Source organism: Muscardinus avellanarius, assembly GCF_963383645.1.
Source record: "Muscardinus avellanarius genome assembly, chromosome: 4".
Taxonomy (NCBI): Eukaryota; Metazoa; Chordata; class Mammalia; order Rodentia; family Gliridae; genus Muscardinus; species Muscardinus avellanarius.
Window position 1 is genome coordinate 134,905,751 of NC_137789.1, and position 14,792 is coordinate 134,920,542.

Consider the following 14,792-nt stretch of genomic DNA (forward strand, 5'->3'; position numbering starts at 1 on the left):
CCCACTAGACTTGAAAGCTGGCTCCCTCAGGTGGACTGTGTGAGATGAATCTGGGCATTGCTTTTCCAACTAGGAACAGCGTTTGCTGGAGATCTTTTTATTTTTTATGTTTTATTTATTTATTTTTGCGGTGCTGGGGATGGAACCCAGGGGCATACGACCTCCGAGCTACACCCCCTGCCCTATTTTTTATTCTTTATTTTGAGAAAGGGTCTCACTGAGTTGCAGAGGGCCTTGCTAAGTAGCTGATCCTCTGGTCTCAGCCTCCTGAATGCTGGAATTACAAGTGTACACCACCACACCCGGCTTGGAGATCTTTAGAATGCAGATCCTGATTTCTAGGATCGACCTGGGATTCTGCATTTCAAACTATGAGTGATGATACTAATCTAGGAAAGGATTTTGATAAAAGGAAGCTCATATATGTTGCAAATTCCGGTTTTTTTCTTTTGTTTTTATGGTACTGGAAATTAAACCTAAGACATTCTACCTCTCAGCTCTGCCCTCCAGCCCTATTTTATTACATATTTGTTTTTGGTGCTAGGGATTGAACCCAGGGGCAGTCTACCTCTAAGATACACCCCAGCCCTATTTTATTTATTTATATATATTTTTTGTGGGTCTGGGATGGAACCCAGAGGCATTTGACCTCCAAGCTATATACCCTGCCCTATTTTTTATTCTTTTATGTTGAAACAGGGTCTCACTGCCAGGCATGGTGGTTCACGCTTATAATCCCCATGCTTGGGAGACAAAGACAGGAGGATCGCGCAGGTTCGAAGCCAGCTACGATGGCTTAAGAGACCCTGTTTCCAAATAAAAAAATATAAAATAGGTCTGGGAGTGTACCCCAGAGGAAGAAGGGCTTCCAAGAACCCCAGTACCACCAAAAAAGAAAAAAGAAAGAAACAGGGTCTCACTGAGTTGCAGAGGGCCTCACTAAGTAGCTGAGGCTGTCCATGAACCTCGATCCTCCGGTCTCAGCCTCCCAATGTTGGGATTACAAGCGTGCGCCACCACGCCTGGCTCAGCCCTATTTTATTTTGAAACAGTCTCACTGAGTTGTTGAGCTGGCCATGAACCTGCACTCCTATCTCAGCCTCCCAAGTACTGGGATTATAAGCATGTGCTACCAAGCAGACCTTTTATTTTTTGTTTTTGTTTTATTAATTTTTTTTTTTTTTAATTTGAAACATGGTCTTGCAGCCTAGCATGGTGGTGTATACCTGTAATCCCTGTACTTGGGAGGCTGAGATAGGAAGATCCACAAGTTCAAAAACCAGTGTGGGCAATTTAGTGAGATTTTCAGCAGTGTAACAATACCTTGTTTCAAAATACAGAAGGTTTGGAAGTGAAGCTTGGATATAGAATGCTCTGGGTTCAATCCCCATTACCTAAAAAAGGAAAGAAAAGAATGAAAGAAAAATAACAGGGCTTTGCTAAATTGCTAAAGATGTCCTCAAACCTGTGATCCTTCTGGATCAGTTCTTCCAAAATACTGGGATTACAGACATGCACTACCACATCTGACTTGAAATTTTTATTTTTAAATAGATCTTATTCAGCCGAGCATGGTGGCGCACACTTGTAATCCCCATGCTTGGGAGGCTGAGACGAGGATTGCGCAGGTTTGAAGCCAGTCTTAGCTGGCTTAGAGACCCTGTTTCCAAATAAAATATAAAATAGGTCTGGGAGGGTAGCCCGGAAGTAGAAGGCCCCTGGGTTCCACCCCCAGTACCACCAATAAATAAATAAATAATCATAGCCGGGTGTGGTGGCGCACGCTTGTAATCCCCGCACTTGGGAGGCAGAGATAGGATTGTGCAGGTTCGAAGCCAGCCCCGCTGGCTTAAGAGACCCTTTTTCCAAAACTTAAAAAATATAAAATAGGTTTGGGAGTGTAGCCCAGAGGTAGAAGGGCTTGCAGGAATCCCAATACCACCAAAACAAACAAGGCTGGGGGGGGTATACTGAGAGGTAGAATATAGCCCCTGGGTTCAATCCCTAGTACTACAAAAAGACAAAAAAGCGTGTTTGTGCCTGCCACATACCTATAATTCTAGTACTTGGGAGGCTGAGACAGGAGTGTTACAGTCTCAAGGCCAGTTTAAGCAATTTAGCCAGATCCTGTTTACAAGTTTTAAAAGCAGCTGGGTTATAGCTTAGAGGTAAAATGTCCCTGGGTGTGTGGATAGAACTGTCCAAAGATGAGGGAAATAGTGGAATCTTTGGAGAAGGTGCCTGTTTTGAGAAAGGAAAAGAACTCTCCCATGTGAGTGAAAGTGGATTGTGTGTTATGGTACTGAGGATTGAACTCAGGGACATTCTGTCTCTGAGCTATACCCCCAACCCTGGGTTATTATTTTTTTTTTAATTTGAAACAGGTTCTCACTAAGTTGCAGAGGGTCTCCCCAAATTGGCTGGAGGCTGGCTGCGAACCTGTGATCTTGTCTCAGCCTCCTAAATAGTGGAAAACCACAGGTGTACCAAGCAGGAAGTGGATCTTATCCTCCTCCCGAGGAAGATTAATTGGAAGGAAAGGGTGGAAGGGATTGTTGACTACTAATGTGACCTTAAGATTCGTAGATAATGGGCACCGACACCGGAATTATTCTTGAAATACTTAGGTTGTAAACTGAACCAGGAAGGGGGAAGAAACGGGTTAATTTCAGGACTCAGGCATCGAGGTTCAATGATGCAGGTTTGGTGCACGACTCCCCCTTTCCCCCCCCCCAGGAGCTGAATCAGGGCTGAATGGGTGGTGTGTCTTACAGGCAAGTCATGATTGAGGGAGGGTCAATTTGGGGTATAAACAACTTGTCACCACCTTGTCACCTGCAGCTGAGGAGGGAGTTCCCAAACTAAGGTGGTATCAGGTCCTCCCTGATTGTTGGAATGAAGGATGGGAAGTGGCATTGTAATCACTTATAGAAAGGTGACCAGCAGCTGGAGCCTGCCCACCCACTCATTACTGAGAAAAATCCCTGCTGAGCCGGGCTTGGTGGCGCACGCTTGTTATCCCCAGGCTTGGGAGGCTGAGACAGGATTGCACAGGTTCGAAGCTTTCTGTAATTTAGTGAGACCCTGTTTTCAAATAAAATAAAAAATAGGTCTGGGAGTATAGCTTGGAGGTAGAAAGCCTCTGGGTTCCACCCATTGTACCATCCAAAGGAAAAAAAAAATCCTTGCTACATGGAAAAAATGTTTCCTGTAAAGAACGCGCGTGAAGCTCTAAGTTTTCCCGCCACAACAGGGAGCGTGATCCCTGACGTCAGAGCTCCGCCTCCGCAAAGGCGCCCGTGGGCCCCTCCCTGACCAAAATGGCGACATCTGTGGAACCAAAAATGGCTCATCGGCTTCGCCCCGCCTGCCTGGGTGGGGCGGGACTTCCTCTCGGAGCCCCGCCTCTTCCGCTGCTCGCCCGCGCGACCCGATGACGTCGCAGCACCGCCCCCGGTGCTGGTTGGGTTCCTGACTCGAGCTGCGTCGGCAACGGTAGTGACGCGCCTTGCCGGGAGGATGGCGGACGCCGGCTTGCGCCGCGTGGTTCCCAGTGACCTGTATCCCCTAGTGCTCGGCTTTCTGCGCGATAACCAACTCTCGGAGGTGGCAAATAAGTTCGCCAAAGCGACGGGCGCTGTGAGTCCTGGGACTGGGACGCAGGCCTGGGTGGGACGCCGCAAGGCCCTGACGCGCTTAGGTGTCGGGTGCGGAGGTCTGTGGGGTCCGCCGGTCCAGGTCTGCGAGCCACCTTTGTGCGGACTCCTCGAGGGTGACTGGAGACGGCGGGGCCTGCGCGCCTCCTTTCCCACCCGGTCAGAGTAGGTAGGGCTGAGTCTTGTTTTTTTCTGGGGAGCCGGCAGCGGTGGCAGCGTGGGACCCGCGTGGCCCAGGTCACATGGTTGGCAGAGTGCAGTGAGGAACTAGCGCCGCGTCCCACCACGGATTTTGATTCCCTCTGGTTCTTCTGGGTTTTCTTTGTTTCGTAGGCAAAGGGTGATCTGACCTTAACCTGGGTTGCGTTTACCTGGGACCTGAGGAGAAATGAAATTGTGCCCGAAACGAAGGCTGAGATTTTCTAAAATGAATGAGAGAAGGAGCAGGAATCTGCTTTCGGAACTCATGCGTTTTGAACAGAGCACCGAGATTGCTATTTTGCATATTTTATCTTCATAAAACAAACAAACAAAAAAATCCTACGAAGTGGATGATCACATCCCTGTAAAAAAGAAACAAAATCTAAGCAAACTTTTTATTCCGAAAGAGAAAACTGAACATCATACACAGACTTACCAAACTCGCATAGTGCCGGGCTTAGACCTTTGGCTAATGGCTTTAAATAAATTTAGGTTTGGGACCAGGCTCTGTTGATTTTTAGATGTCAGCTTAAACTTTGTTGGTCTGTTTCTTTTTTACAGTCATCCACTTCTTGGGGTTTTTGTTTCTAGTAAAAGAAAAGTATACAAAATAACAAACCCAGTGCTGGTATACAGGAAGCATGGGATGAGTGACAACTGTTAACTTTTTTTTTTTTGGTGGTGGTACTGGGGATGGAATCCAGTGGCCTTCTACCTCCCAGCTACACTCCCAGACCTCTTTTATTTGGAAACAGGGTCTCACTAAGTTGCTGAGAGCCTCACTAAGTAGTTGAGGCTGGCTTTGAACCTGCGGGATCCTCCTATCTCAGCCTCCCAAGCACCGAGATTACAAGCCTGTGCCACCACGCCTGGCCCAGCTGTTATCTTATTCATGACACTTGAGTATGTTCTAAATACCTGTCAGAAGGCTGGGCATGGTGGCCCACACTTGTAATCCCAGCATTTAGGAGGCTGAGACAGGAGGATCTGGGTTTGCAATCAGGCTCAGCTACTTATTGAGGCCCTCTGCAACTCAGTGAGACCCTGTATCAAAATAAAGAATAAAATAGGGCTGGGGGTATAGTTTGGAGGTAGAATACTCCTAGGTTTCACCCCCAGTACTGCAAAAAAAGAAAGAAAGACAAAAGAAAAGAACCCGTAAGAGCAAGATTAGGAATGTGAAAGGTTTCAAATCTACATCTCAAGAAAAACATTTGTTCCTGCATGGAAACACAGCTTGAGAGACAGTAGAGTGGTAGTCTTTGTTAGCAAGACCAAAAAGATAGGCTTGATTTTTTTTTTCTTTTCTTTTTTTTTGGTGGTACTTGGGGTGGAACCCAGAGGCTCTTCTACCTCTGGGCTATAGTCTCAGACCTATTTTATATTTTATTTGGAAATAGGGTCTCACTAAGTTGCTGAGAGCCTCACTAAGTAGCTGTGGCTGGCTTCAAATCTGTGTGATACTCCTGTCTCAGCCTCCCAAGCGCTGGGATTACAAGCTTATGCCACCATGCCAGGAAGCTTGATCTTTTGTAGCAGAATCAGGCCGTAAAAAGAGGGAATCTGATGAGCCTATAAAGGACTTTCCTAAGCTGGACAGCCTTCCATGTCATCTACTCCCAACTTTTGTTGTAATTGTTTTGAGTTACCAATACTGCAAAGACTTGTCATTTCAGAATTAGAATTCTTTGTGATTAGTTAATCTTTACTAAGGACCAAAGGCTGCTTCCAGATGCTAAGCCCTTTCTTTGGCATTATTTCTCATCCTAGCAACAATTTAATGAAACCTAGAGTGTTATCCCCATTTTTATAGATAAGACAACAATCTAAAATTAATTTTCCTAGGACCACACAGTAATAACAGGTGAGTTCACATCTGTACTCATCTGATTAAGCATATCCTCATATGTGTATGTGTGTTTGCTGGCAGTCAGGGCTATCAAACCTAGGGCCTTATACATGTTAAGCATATACTCTACCATTGAGCTACACAGCTATCCACTGAGCCTATACTCTGCCCCTGTCCTGTTTTTTTTGTTTGTTTGTTTTTTGTTTTTTGTTTGTTTTTGATGTATGTGTGTGTGTTCTTGGAGATTGAACCCTGGGGCATTCTACCAGCTATACTCTAGCCCTATTTTTATTTTTATTTGGAAGCATGGTCTCACTAAGTTGCTCAGGCTGACTTTGAACCTGTAGTCCACCCTGTCTAAGCTTCCCAAGTACTGGGTTTACAGGTGTGTGCTGCCATGTCCAGCTCCCCACATGTTTTACTTTATTTTGTACAGGGCCTCATTAAATTGCCCATCTTGACCTCAAACCTGTGATCTTCCTGTCTTCCAAATTACAGGGATTACAGGCATGTGCTACTGTGCCTGACAAGATTAAATTCTGTAATTCTGTGGTTGGTTGGTTTGTTTGTTTGGTACTGGGGGTAGAACCCAGGGGCTTTTCTTACTCTGGGCTATAATTTTAGACCTATCTTTTTTCATATACTTTATTTGGAAACAGGGTCTCAACTCACTAAGTTGCTGAGAGCCTCACTCAGTAGCTGAGGCTGGCTTCAAACCTGTGCGGTCCTGTCTCAGCCTCCCAAGTGCTGGGATTACAAGCGTGTGCCACCATGCTTGACAGGAATGTACTTTTTAAAGATTTTGATAAATGTGGGTTGGCCAGCAGAGGGATAGGATGGAGCCACAAACTGTTGGGCCATTATGAGGAATATGGTTCCAAAAATTAGGAGATATGTAAGTAGGAATTTTTTTTAATTTATGTCAATAGGAAAAATTTTATGTAACATTCATTCCAAATTGGGTAGATGCATAACATCACATTTAATGAAAGATTAACACAATAGCCAGGCGTGGATCTGCATGCCTGTAATCCTAGTACTTGGGAGGCTGAGACAGGAAAATCACAAGTTTGAGGTCAAGCTGGGCAATTTAGTGAGACCCTGAAACAAGGATTACAGGTTCAAAGATAACCTCAGCAAGTAGTAAGACTCTTAAACTTAGACACCCAGTACTGCAAATAAAAAATAAAACAGCTAGGGGTGTGGCTCAGCGGTAGAATGCCCCTGGGCTCAATCCTCAGTGCCAAAAAGAAAAAAAGATTAAGACTTAAAACACAAAATCTGATCTCTCTTAGAGTATCAGAAAAACACTTCCTTACCCAGCTCTTTCTCCTCTACAGACGCAGCAGGATGCCAATGCCTCTTCCCTCTTGGACATCTATAGCTTCTGGCTGAAGTAAGCCTTCCCTGTTCAAACACCTTGGGTTATTTTCTCCCCTCAGGTGGGCTGGGCGAATGTGTTCCTTGGTTTGAGAAGGTACTGATCCCCCACAAGTGAGCCCACTCTACATCAGCAGGTCCACTAAGGCCCCAAAGCGGAAGTTACAAACAAATGGACCCGTGGCCAAGAAAGCCAAGAAGAGCTCATCCAGTGACAGCAGTGAGGACAGCAGTGAGGAGGAGGAAGAGGCTCGAGGGCCTCCAGCTAAGAGGGCTGGTAAGGCAGAGCAAGGGCCAGCCTGCTGGCACCAAGAAGACACTGCTTCTGCCTGGACCATGTGACTTGATTTTTACTGGGACCTATGCTTTTGTTCAGCTGTTCCTGCCAAGCGGGCCAGTCTGCCTCAGAATCCTGGAAAGGCTGTGGCCAAAGCTTCTGAGAGCAGCAGCAGCAGTGAAGAATCTAGTGATGAGGAGGAGGAAGAGAAGGACAAAAAGAAAAAGACTGTCCAGGTTTGCAATCGTGGGGAAAGGGATTGCTTAAGAATTTGGTGTGGTGACACATGCCTATAAACCCAGTACTTGGGAGGATCACAGTTTTGAGGCCAGCCTCAGCAACATACTGAGTCTTTTTCAAAATAAAAAAATAAAGCAAGGCTGGAGGTGTAGCACAGCGGTAGAATGCTCCTGGATTCATTCCCCCAGGACCACACACAAAAAAGCAAGTAAGCAAGCTAAAATTGGCCTCCAGCTCATGACCAAGAGCTATTGGTAGTTGTTCAGTGGGTGATTATGAGCCAGGCATGGTGGCGCACGCTTGTAATCCCAGCATTCAGGAAACAGACTGAGAATCACCATTCGCGGACAGCCTCAGCTACTTAGGGAGGCCATTAGCAACTCAGTGAGACCCTGTTTCAAAATAAAGAATAAAAAATAGGGCTGCGGGTGTTGCTCGGAAGTAGTTGATTATGGGGAAGAAAATCTGAGGGCTTTTAGGGACATGATAGAAGTTTGAGGTCTGGAAAGGATGTATGAAGTTGAAGTTGGGCATTGAATCCAAAGGAAATCCAGCTCCTCTGCCTGAGGGGTTTGGATTCTTTTGGGGGATACTGTTTAGAGCTCCTTAGAGAGTGTGTTATTATTTCATATTGAGTATATTTGGCCTTTGCCATATTCTGCCCTATTTGGGTTTTCCTCATCCATAGTATTGTATTAGGCTCCTGAAAAATAAAAGGAATCCAGGATCTCCTTTGGGTACCTGAAAACTCTTGATGATTCCTCTCCTTGTGTGTTTTCTAACAGAAGGCAGTCAAGCCCCAAGCCAAGGCTGCCAGAGCTCCTCCTAAGAAGACCCAGAGCTCAGAGTCTGATTCTGACTCAAGCTCAGAGGATGAGGCACCAAAGAACCAGAAGCCAAAGACAACACCTGTGGCAGCAAAAGCTCAGAAAAAAGCCTCAGCCAAACCAGGTACTATTTCTGTTCCCGAGAGTAGACTGGGGACCACAGCACCTTGAGAACTGGTATTACAATTGCTCATTAGCTGGCTTGGTGGTACATGCCTGTGGTCCCAGTTCTTGGAAGGCTGAGACAGGAGGATCACAGGTTCAAGGACAGATTCAGCAAGTAGTGAGACTCATCAACCCAGTAAGACCCTGTTTCAAAATAAAATGGGGCTGGGAGTGTAGCTCAGAGGTAGATGCCCCTGGGTTCATTCTGCAGTGCCACCCAAAAAAACAGATCATTAAAGTTGGGGCATGGTAGCACACCCAGTAATTCCAGTACTTGGGAGGATGGGACAGGAGGATCACAGGTTTGCAGCCAGTCTCAGCTACTTAGTGAAGTCCTCTGCTACTTAGTGAGACCATGTTTCAAAATAAAGAAGAAATAGGGCTGAGGGTGTAGCTGAGAGGTGTAGTTTAGAGGTAGAATACCCCTGGGTTTTATCCCTAGTTTTGGGGCGGGGGAGAAAAAAAGAACAAAATAGGGCCAGGGGTATATTCCCCTGGGTTCCATCCTCAGTACCACATAGGAAAATAAGACTTGTCTCATACACTCTTTTTCTTTTAATAATTATGTTCCTGACATTGGACAGGAAAGTCATCCTTTTTCCAGAGAAGCTTTGGCTTTCTCTTTTATGGGTACTCTGATGTTAAAACAAATTGCTAGTCTCACGTTCTGTCCTGGTAGGAAGGAGTTTTTTGTGGTCCCTTTTCTTGCCTTTACTATTCCTTGTCTTGTTTCTTTTTCTTCTTAGGTACACCAGCTCGAATAGCACCTAAGGTAGCCAATGGTAAAGCAGCCAGCAGCAGCAGCAGCAGCAGCAGCAGCAGTGAGGACTCGGAGGAAGAGAAGGCAGCAGCCATCCCCCAAAAGGTCTGGGCTGTAAATTTTGCCAGGGAAGAGGTGACTGTGGTGGAGCATTTATGTGTTTCCATTTCCAGGCAGGACTTTTGGGGTCCGTGTTTGCCTGTGATGATGAGTTTTCTTTCTGATGCAGACTGTACCTAAAAAGCAAGTCATAGCCAAGGTCCCAGTGAAAGCAACTGTTACCCCTACCCAGAAGAGTTCTAGCAGTGAAGATTCCTCCAGTGAGGAGGAAGAGGAGCAGAAGAAACCCATGAAGAAAAAGCCAGGTGATCGGACATGGGGAGTGAAGCTGTGTGGCTGGCCAGAGCTCACTAGCAGTCACCACATGGGTCTTTCCAGAGAGCAGCTTTAGTGTCTTCATGACATGAAAACTAACTTCTCCCAGTTAGGGATCTAAGCAAGCAAGGAAGAGCCCAGAAAGATTTGTATAACATAGAATGGAAAATGACATACCATCATCTCCGCCATGTTTTGCTGGAAATGAGTCACTAATTCTCAAGTGGAGCACGCTTGTAATGCCAGCATTTGGGAGGCTGAGACTGGAGGATCGCGCTTCGCGGACAGCCTCAGCTCCTTAGTGAGGCCCTCCGCAACTTAGTGAGACCCTGTCTCAAAATAAAGAATTAAAAAAAGAGAGAAATGAGTCACTAATTCTGGCCACGTTTAAGAGAAAAAATTAAGCCCTGTTTCTAGAAGGGCACGGTATTTGAGAATTCAAGAACATATTTTGATTGATTGCTGTGTTGAAAATTGAACTTAGGTTCTTTTTTGTGCTGTACCTATGAGTTATATCCCTATCCCTTGTGAACTTTTTTTTTTACAGGTCCCTACAGTTCAGTCCCTCCACCTTCTGCCCCCCTACCAAAGAAGTCCCTAGGAACCCAGCCTCCTAAGAAAGCTGTGGAGAAGAAACAGCCTGTGGAAAGCAGTGAAGACAGTAGTGAAGAATCTGGTGAGTCAAAGGAATTCAGTTGCCAGGCGATGTGGTGCACGCTTATAATCCCAGTATTTAGGAGGCTGAGACAAGAAGATTGCATACTCTAAGCCAGCCTCAGCTACTTAGTGAGGCACTCAGCAACTTAAGTGTTACTCTGTTTCAAGATAAAAGTAAAATCCAACTAGGGGTTTGGCTCAGAGGTAGGGGTAGAATGCTCCTTGGTTCAATCCTCAGCAACACGCAAGGCGCGCGCACGCGCACACACACACACACACATTCTACTTTTGATCTGGGGGAGTGTAGAAGGGAAAGGGAGAGAGAAAATCTGTCTCTCCATTGATTTTGGCTGAGGTAAAACAGGGCTAAGGAATTGGGTGTTTTTGTTTTCTTTTTATTGTTCTCTTGGTTGGGATGCTGGACCCAGCATAATACCAGTTGTTCTCCTAGATTCAAGTTCTGAGGAAGAGAAGAAACCTCCAACTAAGGCAGTCATTCCCAAAGCAAAACCGGCTCCAGCCACTAAGCCAGCTCCGGCAAAGAAGACAGCAGAGAGTTCTTCGGACAGCTCGGGTGAGGCATATGGATGCACTCAGGGCAGTGGGATGCTCTCTCTCAGGCATCTGATTTGAGGAGCTGATCATTTCCTCTCCTCTGTCTAGACACTGACAGCTCTGAGGATGAAGCTCCCTCCAAGCCAGTCAGTACCACCAAGACTTCCTTAAGTAAGCCAGCTGCTACTCCCAAGACAGCTGTGGCTAAGCCATCTGCAACTCCTAAGCAACCTGCTGCCACTGGCCAGAAGCCTCTGACCAGAAAGGCTGATAGCAGCTCCAGTGAGGAGGAGAGCAGCTCCAGTGAGGAGGAGAAGACAAAGAAGACCATGGCCACCCCTAAGTCCAAGGTGACTGCCAAAGCTGCACCTGTGCCTGCCAAAGCTGTACCTGTGCCTGCCAAAAAGGCTTCTCAGGGTGGTGGGGACAGCAGCTCTGATTCAGACAGCTCCAGCAGTGAAGAGGAGGAGGAGGAGGAGGCGGAGGAGGAGAAGAAGATGACATCTAAATCCCCAGTCAAGAAGAAGCCCCAGAAGGCAACTGGAGGCGCTGCCCCTCCTAAGCCAGCTGTAGCAAAAAAAGTAAAGGCGGAAAGCAGCAGCAGTTCTTCCTCAGATGATTCCAGTGAGGAGGAAGAGAAGCCCACGGGCAAGGGCACTCCACGACCACAAGCCCCAAAGGCCAATGGCACCTCTGCACTGACTGCCCAGAATGGAAAAGCTGGCCAGGACAGCGAGGAGGAAGAGGAGGGAAAGGCCGCAGTGGCAGTTTCCAAGCCAGGTTAGCCTCCAGAGAACCTGCCCTTGGTTTTGTCCCCCAAGTCCAGTAGGATGTTCTCTTGGGGGTTGGGTGGGGAGAGGAGGCTCACCACCAGGCTTCCAGTTGTGGACCCTCTGAGGGAAATTGAGTGGGAGGAACAGGAAAGTGGTCTGGAGTCTGACTCTCTGTTATGTAGGTTCTGGGAAGAAGCGGAAGCAGAAAGAGGCAGCAACTCCTCAAGCCAAGGTTAAGTTGCAGACTCCTAACACCTTTCCAAAAAGGAAGAAAGTAAGTTGTTTCCGTTTTTTTTTTTTTTTTTTTTTTTTTTTTTTTTGTTGTTGTTGTTTTCCAGGAGCCAGCCCTTTAAAGAAATATCTACAGTTCTCAGTTTGGCCTGGCACCATTTGGAAGAACTGTCAGATGACCACTCATTTTTCATTTCCTACTTCATTCTTCTCTAGGGAGAAAAAAGGGCATCTTCCCCATTCCGAAGAGTCAGGGAGGAGGAAATAGAGGTGGATTCAAGAGTAGCAGATAATTCCTTTGATGCCAAGGTGAGAGAGAAGTTTGCTGTTCTTGGGTGGGGGAGATGCGGGGACAGAATTTGGTTCACATTTGGTGGGAAGCTCTCTGGGTCCCAGTTGCTTTGAGCAGAGGAGTAGAAACAGAAGGGAACAGGTCCCTGTCATTGTTCTTATGTGTTGACTGTTTCACTCTATTTCCAGCGAGGTGCAGCTGGAGACTGGGGAGAGCGAGCCAATCAGGTCCTGAAGTTCACCAAAGGCAAATCCTTCCGGCACGAGAAAACCAAGAAGAAACGGGGCAGCTACCGGGGTGGCTCCATCTCTGTCCAAGTCAATTCCATCAAGTTTGACAGCGAGTGACCCGGGGCCGCCTTTGGTGAAGCAAGGGTGAGGACAGGAGGCCACTTACCTCCCCAGTGGACCTGGGAAGCCTCTACTCTGTTAGGGCAACGTCTTGGTGAGGACAGAAATTAAAAGTAGGTCCTGGGACTGCAACATAACATCCTCTTTGGTCTTTTTGTGAGTTTGTGTGTGTTCCTAGTTTTGTATAGATTGTTTCGAGTGTTGGGTGTCAAGGACAAGGTAAGAAGAATGTTGTATTTTAAGAAAACCCTTAATTGTCGTTCCTGTGTTCCTGTTTTGTGTAAGTCCTCATACTGGAAATTTCGTATTTTATATTAAATCATTTCTTATTGCTTTTTGTTGTGACTTTTAGAGGTGATTCCCACTGATAAAACCTTAGATATTTCTCAAGACATAATAAAGGGTTATACGTATGGATTTTTTTATAATTGGAGGATTCTGCCCATGTGAATACACATGTCCACACTTCACCCCTGGTGAGGGGCATTTAAAGAACACTTAACGTGTATGTATATGTCTTTTAAGCATGTACTGTGTAGTTCTCATTCATTGGGTTTGGGACAAGCTTTCAGCCAGCATGGACCGACCTACTTTTTTGGGGAAAAATTCAGACAAAAATTCTAGTGTGATGCAGATGTCCTGGGTTGATCTGAATATTTTGTTTTCTGTTAGTTTTATCATTATTACATGTTTGTCATACATTTTGAAAATGTATGACAAACATTTTAATTTGAAAAGCAAACTTGTACTGTTCAAATGCATTTTCAACGATTTGACCCTTACTAGTATTGTACTAAGTTGAGGACTAGACTGCATCTTCTGTTTTTATATCGTTGAGAACAAAATAACATTAATTTTGTGTGAAAAGTACATTTTACTTGGTTTTTCTGTCTTGAGAGCAGTGGTAATGCAGAATTGGTTTCATTAATTTCTACATGGTTGGGAATAGCTGATGAAATTGGGGGGGGAACTGATTGAAAACTTCAGTCCTCACTAGAAGTAGGTAACCTTAGGTGAATTCATAGGTAACTTTTATATGTGCTAATGGAGGTGGAAAAGAACCTTTATAAAGCAGATGATCTGATAAAACTTCTTTAAAGTGGAATTGGGAGAGCATACTAACAGGATTGTGTCTTCAAATTGGCACATGCCCTCTTCAGAAGCTTAACATTGAGGTTAATAAAAACCAGTGGATGGCCTGGGGGTGGAGCGCCAGTGGTAGAACCTATTATGTATGAGACACACGGAGTTCTATCCCCAGCACTGCAAAAACAACCAGTGATCAGAGACGTGACTCCTAGGCAGGCAGACTGACTGAGGCTGTGGCTATAGAAGGTGCTTAGCCAGAACCAAGGGGACCGAAGAGTCACTGAGCTTTCAGGAAGCTGAGTGTCCCTGTCTTGGGAACGTGTGCCCCAAGCTTTCATGGATGAGGCATAGATTTTAAAAGTACCCTCTCCTAACTTGGATTGTATACTCACTAAGTAACCTGATAAAACCTGGTTTTCCAAATAACTGCTCTAGGAAGAAATGATGCGCTATTCATGCTGACAGGTATTTGAGTCTGCATGATAAAAGTTCTGTGTCCTACTACAAAATAATAAATATGATGGTTTATACTGTGTCTTGGGAGTTTTATTATGAGACTAAAACCCTCCTACCCAAACCAGAGCAAGTTGGGTATGAGAGAGCCAGGGTCCAGCCCTGTGACCCATGCAGAGGCCTCAGCTGCTTGCTGGCTCATGACCCAGCTTGTCTCCTACTGTCTTCCAGGCTTTATTCCAGTGTTATGCATAGACTAGATTAAGGGTTGGCAAAGTAGCTTACAGGTCAAATTCAGCCCATGCCTTTTTTTCTTTTTTATTGGTACTGGGGATTAAACCCAGAGCATTCTACCTCTGAAGTATACTCCCAGTTCTTATTTTCTTCTTGCTAAATTGGTGAGGCTAGCTTGTGTGTGTGTGTGTGTGTTGCTTGGGGTGGAACCCCGGGGCTTTCCTACCTCCAGGTTATATTCCCAGACCTATTTTATACTTTATTTGGAAATAGGGTCTCACCAGCCTCATTAAGTACCTGAGGGTGGCTTCGAACCTGTACAATCCTCCTATCTCAGCTTCCCAAGTGCTGGGATTACAAGCATGTGGCACTATGCCTGGCTAAATTTTCTTTTCTTTTTTCTTTCTTTTTTTTGTGGTACTAGGGAT

General features: G+C 45.7%; 1 protein-coding gene across 6 annotated transcripts; it reads left to right on the plus strand.

Moving 5' to 3' along the window:
* Nucleotides 1-3,519: 3,519 nt before the first annotated feature.
* Nucleotides 3,520-12,585, plus strand: NOLC1 (nucleolar and coiled-body phosphoprotein 1; the record flags this gene model as incomplete). 6 transcript variants are annotated; one of them, XM_080693694.1, is made up of 13 exons in its annotated part: nucleotides 3,520-3,639; nucleotides 7,047-7,102; nucleotides 7,221-7,363; nucleotides 7,463-7,599; nucleotides 8,389-8,554; nucleotides 9,342-9,460; nucleotides 9,585-9,720; nucleotides 10,278-10,406; nucleotides 10,827-10,961; nucleotides 11,051-11,722; nucleotides 11,898-11,989; nucleotides 12,163-12,255; nucleotides 12,427-12,585. In XM_080693694.1, 13 exons carry the CDS (start codon nucleotides 3,520-3,522, stop codon nucleotides 12,583-12,585), a joined length of 2,157 nt encoding a protein of 718 aa, XP_080549820.1. The 6 variants fall into 6 exon arrangements, with proteins under 6 accessions (XP_080549820.1, XP_080549821.1, XP_080549823.1 ...); XM_080693695.1 differs by having other exon boundaries at nucleotides 10,839-10,961; XM_080693697.1 differs by having other exon boundaries at nucleotides 9,351-9,460; nucleotides 10,839-10,961.
* Between the last annotated feature and the right edge of the window lie 2,207 nt (nucleotides 12,586-14,792).